The following is a 14,238-nucleotide window of genomic DNA, read 5'->3' as shown; positions in this document are numbered from 1 at the left end:
AGTTCCCCATGTCATCTGAGTCATCAGAACAGATTGATGGAGTGCTGCGCCCGTGTGCATGTAGACCAGTCCTCAGATAACTCTTCCTGCTTTGTTGAGGGTTCCTTTTGTGGGGAGCAAAGATCTGGACGGTGCCTGTCGCCAAGCAAGCAAAGATGTCAAGATCACAGTGCAGCAGTCTTAGTTCCTCAGAGCAGGGGCCGCCTCCGACAGGCACAACCATGTGGGAAATGAATTGTGCTAGACAACAGCGGTCCTATTCACCCAGTAAACTGACACTTCCCCCTGCAGAGTCAGCTGCCTCCTAACTCATGTTTTGCTTTTCAATCAGACAAGATCCTGATTAATGGGCAGTGGATGGATGTTATCCCAGCTGCCCTGTAGGAGTTTCGGGTGGGGTAGCTGCAAGGAGCAGAGCTGCCAGATGTTCCTTAATTTTAAGAAAAGCATCCTTAGAAGTAGGGGGGGGGTCAGGGGGTTAGTCCTCACCACCTTTTAAAAAAATTAAAACACAATAGATGAACTGGAGTTTAAAAAGGAAAGGTTTTCATGGGAGCTCTTCCTGCTCTTGGATTCTAGTGGGGGAGGAGATATGGGGATTATTCTCTCGGCATTAAGCTGTGCACAGATCAGCTCTTGTGGAAAACCAAGAAAGGATGAGAGGGGAGAGGAATGAAGGGGTAGTAATTGGACTGTGAGTAGAAGCTCAATTAAGAGCTGTCATTATCGTGTGCATATGCTGTTTTTTTTAAATAATAAAAAACCACATACACAGTCTAGCTAATTATATTTAGGCTGCATTTTAGGTTTATAGAATCCCAATGCAGGCTTTCTAAAGTGGTCAGGAATTTAACCTTAAAACTTCTCATTCAGTCCTATAAATTTGTGGGAGCCTCCCCAAAAAAATCCCAACCAAAAGGGGGTGGGTGGAGATTTGGCAATATCAGGTGCGGCTCATACTTCATTATTGTCATCTGTAGGCAAAACAACAACAAGACCCCAATCTACAGCATTCTGTTTTGCATTTTCCTTTTCCTTTGTGCACTAGGTTCTTGAATTCCTCCGAAAGCAATGGAATAATATTTTTAAACCTCCTACTGCGTACAAGCCAACAGCCCACCCTCCCCAACTATAAAGTTAGGAACTCAGTCCACATGCTCAGGCTCTTGTGACACCTTTTGTTTACTGGAGCTGCTGGATCAGATGACATTTTAAAGCCAGTCCAATTAGAGGGGCCTTAATAGGCTCCTGTCAGGTCTATTTTAGGGGCCCAGAGCTCAACAAACCTGTCCTGCATGTGTACTATAGCTCATTGCTTCAGCCTCTGCCAGTGTGGTATGTGATATTAATAATGAGAAAAACAAACAGCATTTCCCAAAGTAGCAAGTAGCCATTTAGTAGAACGAGCTAAACCTGACTGTGTTATTCCTTTAGTGGACTACATCATTCCTGACCATGGACCATGCTGACTGGGGCTGATGGGAGTCGGAGTCTACAACATCTGGAAGGCACCATGTTGGCTATCCCTGCTTCTGATCATGCACACATTTTCTTTCTTTCTTTGGACACATGTGTCTTCTCATCCCCTCCCCCTTTTTTGACTATATTTGTTTTTATTTTATTTATTAAATTTGTATACCTATACCCGTAGGTCTTAGGGCAGTTTACAACCCAAAGTTATGTTATACAAAGTTCAAAATACATAATTAAAAATGATCAAAACCATTATTGATACAAAGGTATACACACTAATAGTAAACAATCTATTCCCCAGGAAAAGCCCCTAAGCAATACTGCAGCCCACAAATCCATATACAAAAATCCAAATTAACATATAACATTTAAAAATATTTTTTTTAAAAACTCCAATACTTCACATTTCAATATTCTTTCCTGCCTCTGGTACTTCCTGTCACTTGGGTGGATGGTGGCATCACCCTTGCACTAAAGCAGAGGTAGGCAACCTAAGGCCCATGGGCTGTCTGCAGCCCAATTGCCTTCAAAATCCAGCCCAAGGATCAGCATGTTTTTACATGAGTAGAATGTGTCCTTTTATTTAAAATGCATCTCTGGGTTATTTGTGGGGCCTGCTTGGTTTTCTTACATGAGTAGAATATGTGCTTTTATTTAAAATGCATCTCTAGGTTATTTGTGGGGTATAGGAATTAGTTCATTTCCCCCCCCCCCAAAAAAAAAAAATATAGTCCGGTCCACCACATGGTCTGAGGGACAGTGAACTGGCCCATGGCTGAAAAAGGTTTCCTGATCCCTGCACTAAAGCCTCCATCAAAGTGTGGAATGACAGCACAGCTGCGCCCCTAGACAGCATGAATTGTCTGGTTCTGATTTTTCCTGGAATCCTTCAGTTTTTATAGACAGCAGTAGTCTTCAAAGGCTTAAGGGGCTACCACATAGAAGATGGAGCATAATTATCTTCTGCTACTCCAGCTGACAGGTCCAGAATGAATAGGTGGAAATGGCAAGGGAGGAGATTTTGGCAACGCAGTGGGAGAACCCTCTTAACTTGACTGTGTAGCCAACCGCCTTGGGAGGTTCTGGTAGGCTCAGATCTCCTTCGCTGGGGGTATTTAACCAGAGATTCGGACAACCATCTGTCAGGGGTGCTGTGGTTGCATGGAGATGCTGCCTCTCCATGTGCACCTGCATATCTGCAGAGGTCCAAAGCTAAGTGATCTGTCAATAATACTGCTACCTGGGCTGCTTCCTTGAGTGAATCCTGGGCGCAGGGTGAACTGCTCACTCTGCCAGGGATGGAAGGGGGAATGAGGAAAAAGCACGTGGGGAGAGAATGGTGCCAGATTTATGTATAAGCTAAACAAGCTATGGCTTAGGGTCCCACTCTCTTGGGGGGCCCCAAAAAAATTAGAGGGGGGAAAACTGGTTGTGCATTTCCAAAATATAAGATAAAAAACAAATAAAATAAAACTACATGCAGCAACAGTGTTTTGTGTTGTGTAGGTTCCTAGGATGTAAGTACAGTGGTACCTCGGGTTAAGTACTTAATTCGTTCCGGAGGTCTGTACTTAACCTGAAACTGTTCTTAACCTGAAGCACCACTTTAGCTAATGGGGCCTCCTGCTGCTGCCACGCCACCAGAGCACGATTTCTGTTCTCAACCTGAAGTTCTTAACCTGAAGTACTATTTCTGGGTTAGCAGAGTCTGTAACCTGAAGCATATGTAACCTGAGGTAGCACTGTAATGGCCTGCTAGCCTGCTCCCTAAAATATCACTTGTTTACTCATTTCTATATATAGGGTGCCTACATTCTGCATGGACTGGTTGCACATGGCTTTAGATATCTATTAGGTCCATAAATTACCATATAGCGTACATTCAACACAGAAAGCAGCGACCATTTATTGTTGACAAAGGACAGCTGGACATATAAAGGGCCCCATTACCTTCAGTAGCTTAGGGCCTCATCTAACCTAAATCCGGCCCTGGGAGAGGAAGCATAACATGCACCTTAACACACTGAGGAAGGTGGAGAATTGGCAATGGCAGGAAACATATTGTACACCTTGCCTGGGGTTGAGGGACCCCCTCGGGGACTGTTGGGGCTGGAGCCAGATGAAGACCAGGTGCTGCTCACCGACCGATGGCAAAAATCTCTTGCGTAACGTAAAGGCAGCTCTGGTGACTGTTGTTACAGAGCTGGCACACAAGCCTACATTTCATGAAAAGAACCTCAAATAGATTTTTGAAACCGTAGATGAGGAAAAAATGGCTCAGGAGAGGGAGATGCTCACTGTCTGTGCAAGTGGACGTGTTCTTGTCAAACATGGTGTATGTTCTCTTACTGCATTTCCCAGGGGCTTGTAGCATGGACTCGCAACATACCTTTTTGCAAACACATTTGCTGGTTGGAGGGGCCATTGTATGGAGTAACACGCCGTAAGTCCCTTGTTTATAATGTGAGTCCGTGCTACATGCCATGGGCTTGTGTTATTAACAATGGGCTTATAGGGTGGTACCCCACACAATGTGCCCCATGCATAGCATTTGTGTTTATTTAAAAAAAAATCAGTGTAGCATTGCATTGCAAACACAAGGGGCTGTAATGTGGATCCGGCCCCATCGTTGGGTAAGGTACAGAACAGAGCATGTTAACATGGACATGCTCTCCAAAGAACAAATAACTAGTCTTGCTTTCCCATCTGAAATAGCATTTGTGCACACTCCACACTTCTGTAAGCAGAAGATACTTTTCCTTGTTGGGAACATTGCTTGTGGCTCTGAAATTGCTTAGAACAATTACTGTGCAATGCTTTGTTGAGCTGTAAGAAGAAGAGTCTAATAAGCAAAGGGATTAAAATACCGTATTTTTTGCTCTATAAGACTCACTTTTTCCCTCCTAAAAAGTAAGGGGACATGTGTGTGCGTCTTATGGAGCGAATGCAGGCTGCACGACTATCCCAGAAGCCAGAACAGCAAGAGGGATTACTGCTTTCACTGCGCAGCGATCCCTCTTGCTGTTCTGGCTTCTGAGATTCAGAATATATTTTTTTCTTGTTTTCTTTCTCCAAAAACTAGGTGCGTCTTGTGGTCTGGTGCGTCTTATAGAGCGAAAAATACGGTATATAGGGGATGACTCTCTCTTTGCAGGAAAAAGAAAATGATATTCCAATTGTGCTTATTGGGGAAAGCGGCATTTTTATTCTTAGTAAGGAAACAGAGACAAAGAGATTTGACAAGATGTGCCCAAGGCTTGGACTTTAAGTCCAAAACAATAATGGAATATAACTTCGTGTTTGGACTTCAAGTCCTGTGCTGTTAACACTGTAGCCGGCAATTCCTGCTGTTTCTAAGATTAGTTGAAATCTATTCATAATAATGTCTGGGCAAAATTACATCATATATTATCAGGCCGATGCAGTTGGAGGTCTGGTATTAATGAGCCAGATTAGAAATGTTGTTAAAAACAGCACACTCAAACAACCTTGCAAAGCATCCCAGGAGGATGGGCTGGGTGCGGCTGGGAGCCCTTTGTTAACTCCTTCCCTTATTATTACTACATTCAGAGCAGGGATAAATGTAGAAGGGAAATAAATAGCAGATCTGGGCAGCTATATGCTGGGTAGGCCTACAATTTGTCTGGGAGCGGTTTTAATTGTCTGTCTAGGGATGTCAACACCTTGGTGCAATTGTAGGTGACTAGCTCCTGAGAACTGTGGTCCCCAGGTCACTTTCTTGCCTTTTAAAGATCTTCATAGGTATAGTTTTGTGAGCCAGATAAAAAAAGAGAGGAATAATCCTGTGCTGGCCATAACTTTTTTTCATTGCATAATTATAAATTATCTGCAGCCTCACCCTTGTTCACTGTGGAGAATGATCAAACGATTACCTTTTTATATAACTCATTTTAAAAATAATCTCATTCATCCACACAACATCACTGTGAAAAACAAGTAAACATTACACCCGTTATAGAGATGATGGGTTTGAGGCTAGGAGTGGGAGAACTTTCTCAACCACCCCATGATTTCATGGGCAGGCAGAGATGTGAAGTCCAACCCTCCATCCCCCACTGTCCTCCTCAGATCACGCTGGGGGGTGTCACATATATTACATTAAATAATTGCGCCATCTGTGTACACAAATAGTTGAGCTGTACATTTATTTGCATGCAGCATTCAAGGAGTGTACGGTTTGTGTACACAACAGTGGGGCCGTACAGATCGACAAGTGTGCACCCTGCCTGTACATGTATAGAGACAGCTTGTGTCTGTCGCCAGTGTAATCAGCGCTGGATTTAAGGCAGTGCAGGTGCTCCCCCTGCATATGGTGCCAAGCCAAGGGGGTGAAAAATAGCAGCAGCAGCAGCAGCAGCAGCAGCAACAACAACAACAACAACATATTTATATGGATAGCTATATGGGTAAACTGCACCAAAAGCAATTATTGGGAAAATAAAAAATAATTGCAGGGAAGAGGGCACCAAATTTTGTCCTCGCTCAGGGTGCCATGTTACCAAAGTCCGCCCTGGTGCAATGTGTGAAGTCTAAGTCACTGTGAAGGCAGTGTGTGTGGAGCAAGAGTTGGTGATGCTCCAGCCTACATTCATTCATCAGTGGTCAATGTATCATGTCCGTATGAAAGCCCTTGAGACCCATTTCAGGATATGGGTTATTGACAGAGAATATGCCACCTTTCCTTTTAAATTAGAGAGTCAAGATCACAGCATGAGAGAGAGCAAGTAGAACATCTCGCCTTGCCTATCAGGCCAACTTTTGCCAATAAGTTTAGAAGATAATGAAAGACTTGTCCTGCTGCTGATCAGAGGCATGAGGCATTTGGGCTCAAATGCCAGTGGGGAGGAGGAGGAAGAGGAGGCAAGGCATGCCTCAACCTTTCTTGCTCTATCAGGACTCATAGAAGGATTTCAAGCTCCAGGAAGACGTCCCAGGCCAGAGCTTGTCATGCAGTTAAAGGTTAAGGTATGAGAAGCTAAGAACCAGAGCAACCAAGCAGGTCGCAGGCAAGACTGAGATAGCCAGGAGCTAAGCAACCAAGCATTGACCTTACACTAGCTGATGTTTTACAATACATTCGCTGGTTGGTTACAGGCAATTTCTACCCTGCTCTTCAAGCCTAAAAGGGTTGCCACAGCAGCTAGCAATGCAAACCAACCATTTAAAATAACCACCCAGTTTAAACAGTCTAACAACTGAACAGTACAGAATGTTAAAACCATGGAAGCGGCTCAAGTCACTTCTTTGAAACCACAATTAAAGGCACTGGAGCCCTGTACACTGGTTGCCTGTGTTCACAGGCAATTGGGAAACAAAAAGCTGTTCATCATACGACGTGGGGAGAGGGAGACCCCAGTTACCATCCTTGCCTCCTCTGTCATATCCCTGTTGCCACTCTCAACACTCTGGAAGGTGAACCTCTAAAGCCATAGGAGCCAACTCCTAGGGTCCGAGCTCCCTTTGGCTCCCCAATAAAATATTTGAGGGGGCCAGGCCCCTGCAAAGTTGATGGGCATTGCCATTCAAACCACATCTTGTGATAGATGGGGGGCAGGACTTACCTGGGCCCTCCCAATATTTTATTCAAGTTGTTTTTTTTTAAATATATTTTTATTAAGATTTTTAAACATAAATGCAAATATAATGATCAATGTAACATATATCATAACATAGTTTCTTAACTTCTTTGGACTCCCTCACGTCTCCCGCTCCCACTTGCATCATTGTCAATTCTTGCCCGCAATTTATCATCTTGTTTACATTATTGTGTCTCATTCATTTAAAATATAATCTAATAATTCTCCCAAAGGTTTATAATTTTTCCTCAATCACATTTATCATCCTAATTGCATCTAATTTAGTGGTGGCCAATTATTTATGATCTAGCCTCCATCTTAACATTCAACCAAATTACAATGCTTTTTTAAATAAATCTTAAATTTCTTCCAATCTTCTTCAACCTTCTCTTCTCCCAGGTCTCGGATTCTGCCGGTCATCTCGGCTAATTCCATATAGTCTATCAGTTGCATCTGCCACTCTTCCAGTGTGGGTAGATCTTGAGTTTTCCAGTGCTTAGCAATGAGTATCCTTGCTGCCGTTGTTGCATACATAAAAAATGTTCGGTCCTTCTTTAACACCTTCTGGCCGACAATACCCAAAAGTTGATGGGCATTGCCATTCAAACCACATCTTGTGATAGATGGGGGGCAGGACTTACCTGGGCCCTCCCAATATTTTATTCAAGTTGGCACCCCTGTCTTACATAGCTTCCCTCACAGTTTAGGACCTGGTTGTGTAGGGAGCCCTCAGAAGCTGGAACCACAAGAAGCTGAACACCTGAATGCAGGATCAGACCAAAGGCCCATCTAGTCCAGCATCCTGTTCTCACAGTCGCCAACCAAATGCCTCTGGAAAGAACAAAAGCACAACAACTCTCTTCATGCTTGTGATCCCCAGTCATGGTATTAGGAGAAGCCTACAATGGAAGCAGAACTTGGCCATTTGGGTTAGTAACCATTCATAATTTTCTCCGCCAAAGCAAATCGGCAGAGTGATCTCTTCCCCTGTTTGCCACGGCATTCCTCCTTCAGTAGGCGCATTGATGCACATGGGACATAATGTACACACGCGTGCACATACAGGATATCCAAGACGTCTCAGCTGAACGTGCTCTCCCCCATTGACTCTACATATTGGCTATCCACTTTTTTCCATTCTGGACAAAAAGAGACTTCAGCTGTGGTTATTCCAACGGTCTGAAGAGGTGTTTGCCTTCGCAGCTGTTTCCTTCAATACAAGGAGGGGGGGTTCTAGATGTGGAATAAGGGTGAAAAGGAAGAGGGCATGATGTCATTGTCTCTCTGGCCATGTTCGTGGAGTGTGCCTTTCTTCCAGACTTTGTTCCTTCCCTTTTCCTCTTGCAGCGTCTTGCATCAGGCTTGGGTCAGAAAGCAGAGCCATAAATGGCAACGTGTTACTGGCTTCAGCACTGTAAGCCAAGAGTTATTTTCCAAGCTGTGGTTTTCCTCTTCAGAGCTCGGTGTTTACATTCCCTTCACACCCTTCTTCTCCCTCAGAGTCGAGATCACACAGATTCCTCCTCCAGCCTCTATGGGCTTGGGATTGCTCTTTCACTTTTAATAAAAAACAAAAATCAAGCATCTGGCAGACCTTACGTGCTTTTTCTCTTTGTTTTTCTTTTGCAAGGATCATCTGGCAACTTTACCTGTTAGATGTCAGCCTGTGTTTGGGGGACAAGGGAAATGAACTTGTAGGAAATAAACAAGGTGATATCATGAGCCTCTTTCCCTTTTCCTCTTGCCAGAGCTGTGCTTAAAAACAGGTGGCAGTCTGATCTATACAGTCCTGTAATAGATGGATTTAGCACGGAAACTGGGGGGGGGGCTTTAGCCCACCATGCCCCTCTCTGTCATGTTCCCATAACTGCCCATCTTTGAAAGTGACCAGAAGAGTCAGAGCCTGGCTTCTCTCACCCCAAAATTCACCATTCCTTCTGACATTAATGTCCCCATCGCATTCACAGAGTGAATGCACAGAGGAAAGGAGGGGGTAAACAAGGTTGCAATACTCAGGAAACAAAAATAATATAATCCTCCAATGAATGGATCTTTGTCAATTACAGCAGCTGCCCAAACTGCCTGTGTATGCAGCAGTTCCCCCAGATGCTCGCAGATCTGTGCCTCTGTTTGCCTTCAAGCAAGAAGCTTTCCATTGCCCTCTTTCCTAAAGGGAAACCTCCTTGCCACCCCTGCTGATGTCACTCTCCAAGCCACAGTCAGTGAACACTGGGAGAACATAAGCCTCCTGGGGTACCGTGGCCTTCATGACCCCAAAAAATCTGCGCTGATGTTCCTTTGCCTGCTGCTTGCCAACTGGGTTGAGGCTTTTCTGCCGATGGGCCTTTCTGTCCTCTTGTTTTGCCCATCATTGAAACAGCTGTTCCATCTTACAGAAGAGCGGCTTGACTTGATAACTCTTAAGGCACAGCATCATAGCACGGTGGAGCTGGAAGGGACCCTGAGGATCATCTGGTCCAACCCTCAGCCAGGCAGCTGCACCATACGGGGATCGAACCTGCAACCTTGGCGTTATCATAAAAGTGGTGTTCTTCCTGTGCAGGCCTCAAAGCTAGTGCTGAACAGAACACGCCTTGATTGCAGCAAACAGCAAGCCGTGGGCATGACTGCCACAGTCTACACATAGAATCATAGAATTGTACAGTTGGAAGCAGGGCTGGATTTAGGTTTGATGAGGCCCTAAGCTACTGAAAGTAATGGGGCCCTTTATATGTCCAGCTGTCCTTTGTCAACAACAAATTGTTGTTGTTGTTTGTGTTGAATATATGGTAATTTATGGACCTAATAGGTATCTAAAGCCATTTGCACATAACAAAATATGTATTTTATCAAAGTACATCAAGTTTTCCCCCCTTTAGATTTTTTTGGGGCATCCCAGGCAGTGGGGCCCTAAACTATAGATTGTTTAGCTTAGACGTACATCACTGGACTTGGAAGGAACCCAAACGGACTTCTCGCCCAATCCGATACAATCCAGGCATCACAGAGGAAGGTGCAACGTTCACATGAGATATTTCAGCACCAAACTGTGCTTCCTGTTTTTGAGACTGCTTTCCATATTTCTGGTTGTGTGCTGAAGTGCAAGAAGGTCTCCCAGACAGGTGTGCCATTAGGAAATGTCTTAAACCTCCGGCCCCGCTGTTCCAACACAGCAGAAAGCAGAAGTGAGGATTCCATGGTGCTCTATAGTTCAAAGGAGCGCCCTATTCAGATGTTCTTGCTGTGCTCCACATGTTTAATGAATGACTGTAAGGCAGAAGGGGTGGTATTGCAGCAGCAGGCTCTCCCAACACCACACACACTTTCATTTCACCCTATTCTGCAGTATGGGATGATCTTTCCCTGACTTCATGCTGACTTTTGCAGGAGGAGGAAGGAATCAATAGTTTATTGGCACTGCCACAGCCATTCTCTTGCATTGCGGCATCACACACTGCACACAACTGCAATGAAAACACTTGGAGTAGAGGAATACAGCATTTCCCCTCCTGGCACTAAATGATGCAATTATTATTATTATTATTATTATTATTATTATTATTATTATTATTATTATTTTATTTTGCAGTAAAAGCACTACCTTGGGAAAAGTCATTTGAATTCTCTGTAGTAACCAAGCAACAACTGCAGTTTAGTGCATGTGCCCCAAATGATCGTCTCCAGAAGTGATGATAACGAGCAAAAATTAGAACATTCCTGCGGATCCAGGGCTTTCTTATATTATCCCCATTGCAAATATGACCATTTTGCTTTAGTTATGACTTGGGGAAATCATTCCCCGCCCCCTCCCACCATGATTAAATAAACTCGCTGTGATATTCTGTGACCCTCCTGCTCACCTGTGTCTCCACCTTGCTGTGTTACTTTGTCAGGCAAACACATAAAGCAAGTTCCACCAGGCCCTGAAAACTGCTGGATTCCTCCTGAGAAAGGCCCTCTGCACTGCCCAGTTTTGGTTTTGTTGGGACACTCTTACCATTGGCAAAGGAATAGAGAGATGAGATAGAAATATGTTGTGAACACCCCCCTGCTGCTGCCGCCGCCCCAGCCATATTATATGACCTCATGAAAAGATGTTCAGCACGAACAGTCCTGTGCACAGCTTTTGGACAGCTGAAACGTACATCCTGATCTGTTAAAAATAATGGCCAAGGAACACTTGCTGATTAGCAGTCAGAACAGAAACCTGCAAAGGCAAGAGGGTCAGAAAATGGTTTATCATAATGGTGAACATAACAAAAAAGGAGAGATTTTCTGGAATTGTAGAGTTGGAAAAGACCCTGAGGATCATCTAGTTCAACCCCCTGCAATGCAGGAATATGCCGTTGTCCCATACGGGGATCAAACCTGCAACCTTGGCATTATCAGTACCATGCTCTTACCAACTGAGCTATCCAGGCTAAAGCATTAATGGAAGCATATGTTTATTTTTAAACTGGTATTTTATACTTAGCAGAAGAGTCCCATTGGACTCTTTCCCGTGTGTTAATCCCACACATAGGCCCAGGCAGACAGATGTCTGTCTAAATATCCAAAGTTCCCGTTTGCTCTTCCAGAGTTCTACAATACTTATTTTATTATATTGATATTCCACCATTCTTGCATCATTGGATTGAAGGCAGCATACATTGTTTTCTGAGAAGGTCTCCACTCCTGCCCAGGCACTGACCAGACCCAGACTTACTTAGCTTCCATCTATCTTAGCTCTGTCTATTGGTCTAAACCTCTCCCTCATGCACACCCACCCACCAAGAGAGATGGGTAATAGAGAAAACACGGCAGTAGTGCAGATTTAAACGATCTTACAGGCTGGGTTCAAGGACCCAAACACTGATCGCGACCACAGCATATGTTTCAAGCACCACTGTACCACTTTAAGTCATGGGGAATCCTGGGAATTGCAGTCTGCTAAGGGTCCTAGGAATTGTAAGTCTGTGCAGTCAGCACGCTCAAACTACAGTTCAAATAATTCTTTGAGGGAAGTCATGACTGTTAAAAGTGGTATAATAGTGCTTTAGATGTATAGTGTAGATGGGAGAATAGTGGATGACATATTGCAGGGGTCAGCAAACTTTTTCAGCAGGGGGTCGGTCCACTGTCCCTCAGACCTTGTGGGGGCCCAGACTATATTTTTTGGGGGGGAATGAACCAATTCCTATGCCCCACAAATAACCCAGAGATGCATTTTAAATAAAAGGACACATTCTACTCAGGTAAAAACATGCTGATTCCCGGACTGTCTGTGGGCTGGATTAAGAAGGTGATTGGGCCGGATCCAGCCCCCGGGCCTTAGTTTGCCTACCCATGGCATAGTGCTCTATTGCCTCCAGACGATCAGATAACAATCCTCCATTCAAGGAGAATTTCTCTGGGCTAGTCTGCCCCATCTATGCAAGAGGACCAGGTCAAGCCACCTTTCTGGCATTCCCTCTATGCATAAGAAAACCCCAGCTTGCTGGGTCATGCTTCCTCTCCCCACCCCAAATAAGGGCTGTTGAGAAATAAATGAATGAAGAGGCGAAAGGAGTTTCCATTTTTGGAAGCATGGACTAAAATAGACGTGTGTGTAGGAGATGCTGGCTCTGGCTCTGTGTGTGTGTGTGTGTGTGTGTCTCCAGCCGGTTGGTGAGTCAGAGACCAGAGAATGCGAGATGCGCCCAAAAAGGCTGGTGAATCGCACACATTCCTCAGCGGTGACACTTTCCATCCAGATCTGACCTCTGGGTAACAACAGCAAATTTCTGGTTTCTATGAAGCTGCTTTCTGAATTCCCAAGACCTTTCCTGCCGGGAGAGCGCTCCTGTTTTATCTCTCCGAGCTCTTGACCCTGAGATGTCTGCAATAGCTCCCTTTGTCTCTTCTCCAACTTGACTCCATCTTCGTAATTGAGTCTGGCAGCCTCCCGTGGCTCTTCCTCTACACAAACACACACACACACCATCATTTACAAATAGAGCAAATGGTAGCAACTGTAAAGGCCCTGTCCCATTGAATCAAGCATGGGAGATTAGATGAGGTGGGGAGGAGATGGGCGACAGGCCCACACACCATCTGGAATCTGACTGGCTATTCCACTCCTCTCCAGGGATGCAGAGATACGGAGAGGGAATATGTGCTGCTGCTGCTGGCTGCCCTGTTATGCATTCCAGCACCTAAGTGTTAATGGAAAAGTAAGTGTGGGCGTGTGGGCATTTGTGTCTGTGGAAGGGGGACTAGCAGATTGAGCCACCAGCTTCTCCAGTGGCAAGAACTTGAAATCCAAACCCAAACAGAAAATCGGTTCAATAACAATTGTCACAGCATTTCTTGAAGAATCCTAAGGATTGTAGTTTACTGAGGTTGCTGAGAATTCACGATTCTCCCTTTCACAGAACTGCATCTCCCGGCTCTCCCTGAGAGAAGAGAATTACTTTTCAACCTATGTATAGAATAGCAGCTCTTGTTCTGGGAATTTGCTACTACTGTGGTCTTCACTGTGGCACTATTATTATTATTATTAATAATAATAATTTATACCCCCCAATCTGGCTGGGTATAAATAATAATTTTATTTGTATGCCTCCTTTCCACAGTTCAAAGAGTAGTTATAAACGATAAAGTAAAGCACTGAAAAATAGACAACCAAACTCAACCACTTCCACATACATCACAACAAGATCTAAAATAGAGTTACAAAAAACCAACAGTGATAACTGAACCGTACCTCCCAACAACACCCAAGCCCAAGAGTCTGTTTAGCAGCCTCAGCTTTTGTAGTTGGAGTCAGTCAGGGCCCCACACTCCCAGGACTCACAGCCAAGATGGTCTCTGGCCTCCTCAGCAGCCTCAGCTTTTGTAGCTGGAGCACCGTCAGGCATCCCCCTCCCCTTGGTGTTTGCCAAGCCCCCTGCCTCTGAACATGTGCAGGCACTCTGCAGATGCTCAGAGGTACTATGCTCTCTCTCTCTCTCTCTCTCTCTCTCTCTCTCTCTCTGTGTGTGTGTGTGTGTGTATGTATAGGCATGACCAAAGATGGAATGAGGTGGATCAAAATGAACATGCTTAAACTAGAAGGGGTGGGTCTGTAAATCCAAGACCAAAGTTTCCTGCAAGCATTATTTCCCCACTTTTATAATAGAGGTCTTTCCTTTTGTCACACACATAAGCT

General features: G+C 44.6%; 1 protein-coding gene across 7 annotated transcripts in view; it reads left to right on the top strand.

Moving 5' to 3' along the window:
• JMJD6 (jumonji domain containing 6, arginine demethylase and lysine hydroxylase) overlaps positions 1-14,238 on the top strand; it is an 83,545-nt gene that overhangs the window by 35,595 nt on the left and 33,712 nt on the right. For 4 of the 7 annotated variants that reach the window (XM_083725887.1, XM_083725886.1, XM_083725889.1 and 1 more), the window contains exon 7: positions 13,177-13,261. The exons of the other annotated variants lie outside the window; for them this stretch is intronic. In XM_083725887.1, coding sequence (XP_083582013.1) covers positions 13,177-13,261 — 85 coding nt within the window. The remainder of the gene's footprint in view (positions 1-13,176; positions 13,262-14,238) is intronic. 7 annotated transcript variants of the gene reach the window in all.

This window comes from Podarcis gaigeae (genome assembly GCF_964106915.1).
Source record: "Podarcis gaigeae genome assembly, chromosome: 2".
Classification (NCBI taxonomy): domain Eukaryota; kingdom Metazoa; phylum Chordata; class Lepidosauria; order Squamata; family Lacertidae; genus Podarcis; species Podarcis gaigeae.
The sequence above is the reverse complement of the archived record's forward strand: the minus strand, read 5'-3'. Positions and strand labels throughout refer to the sequence as shown.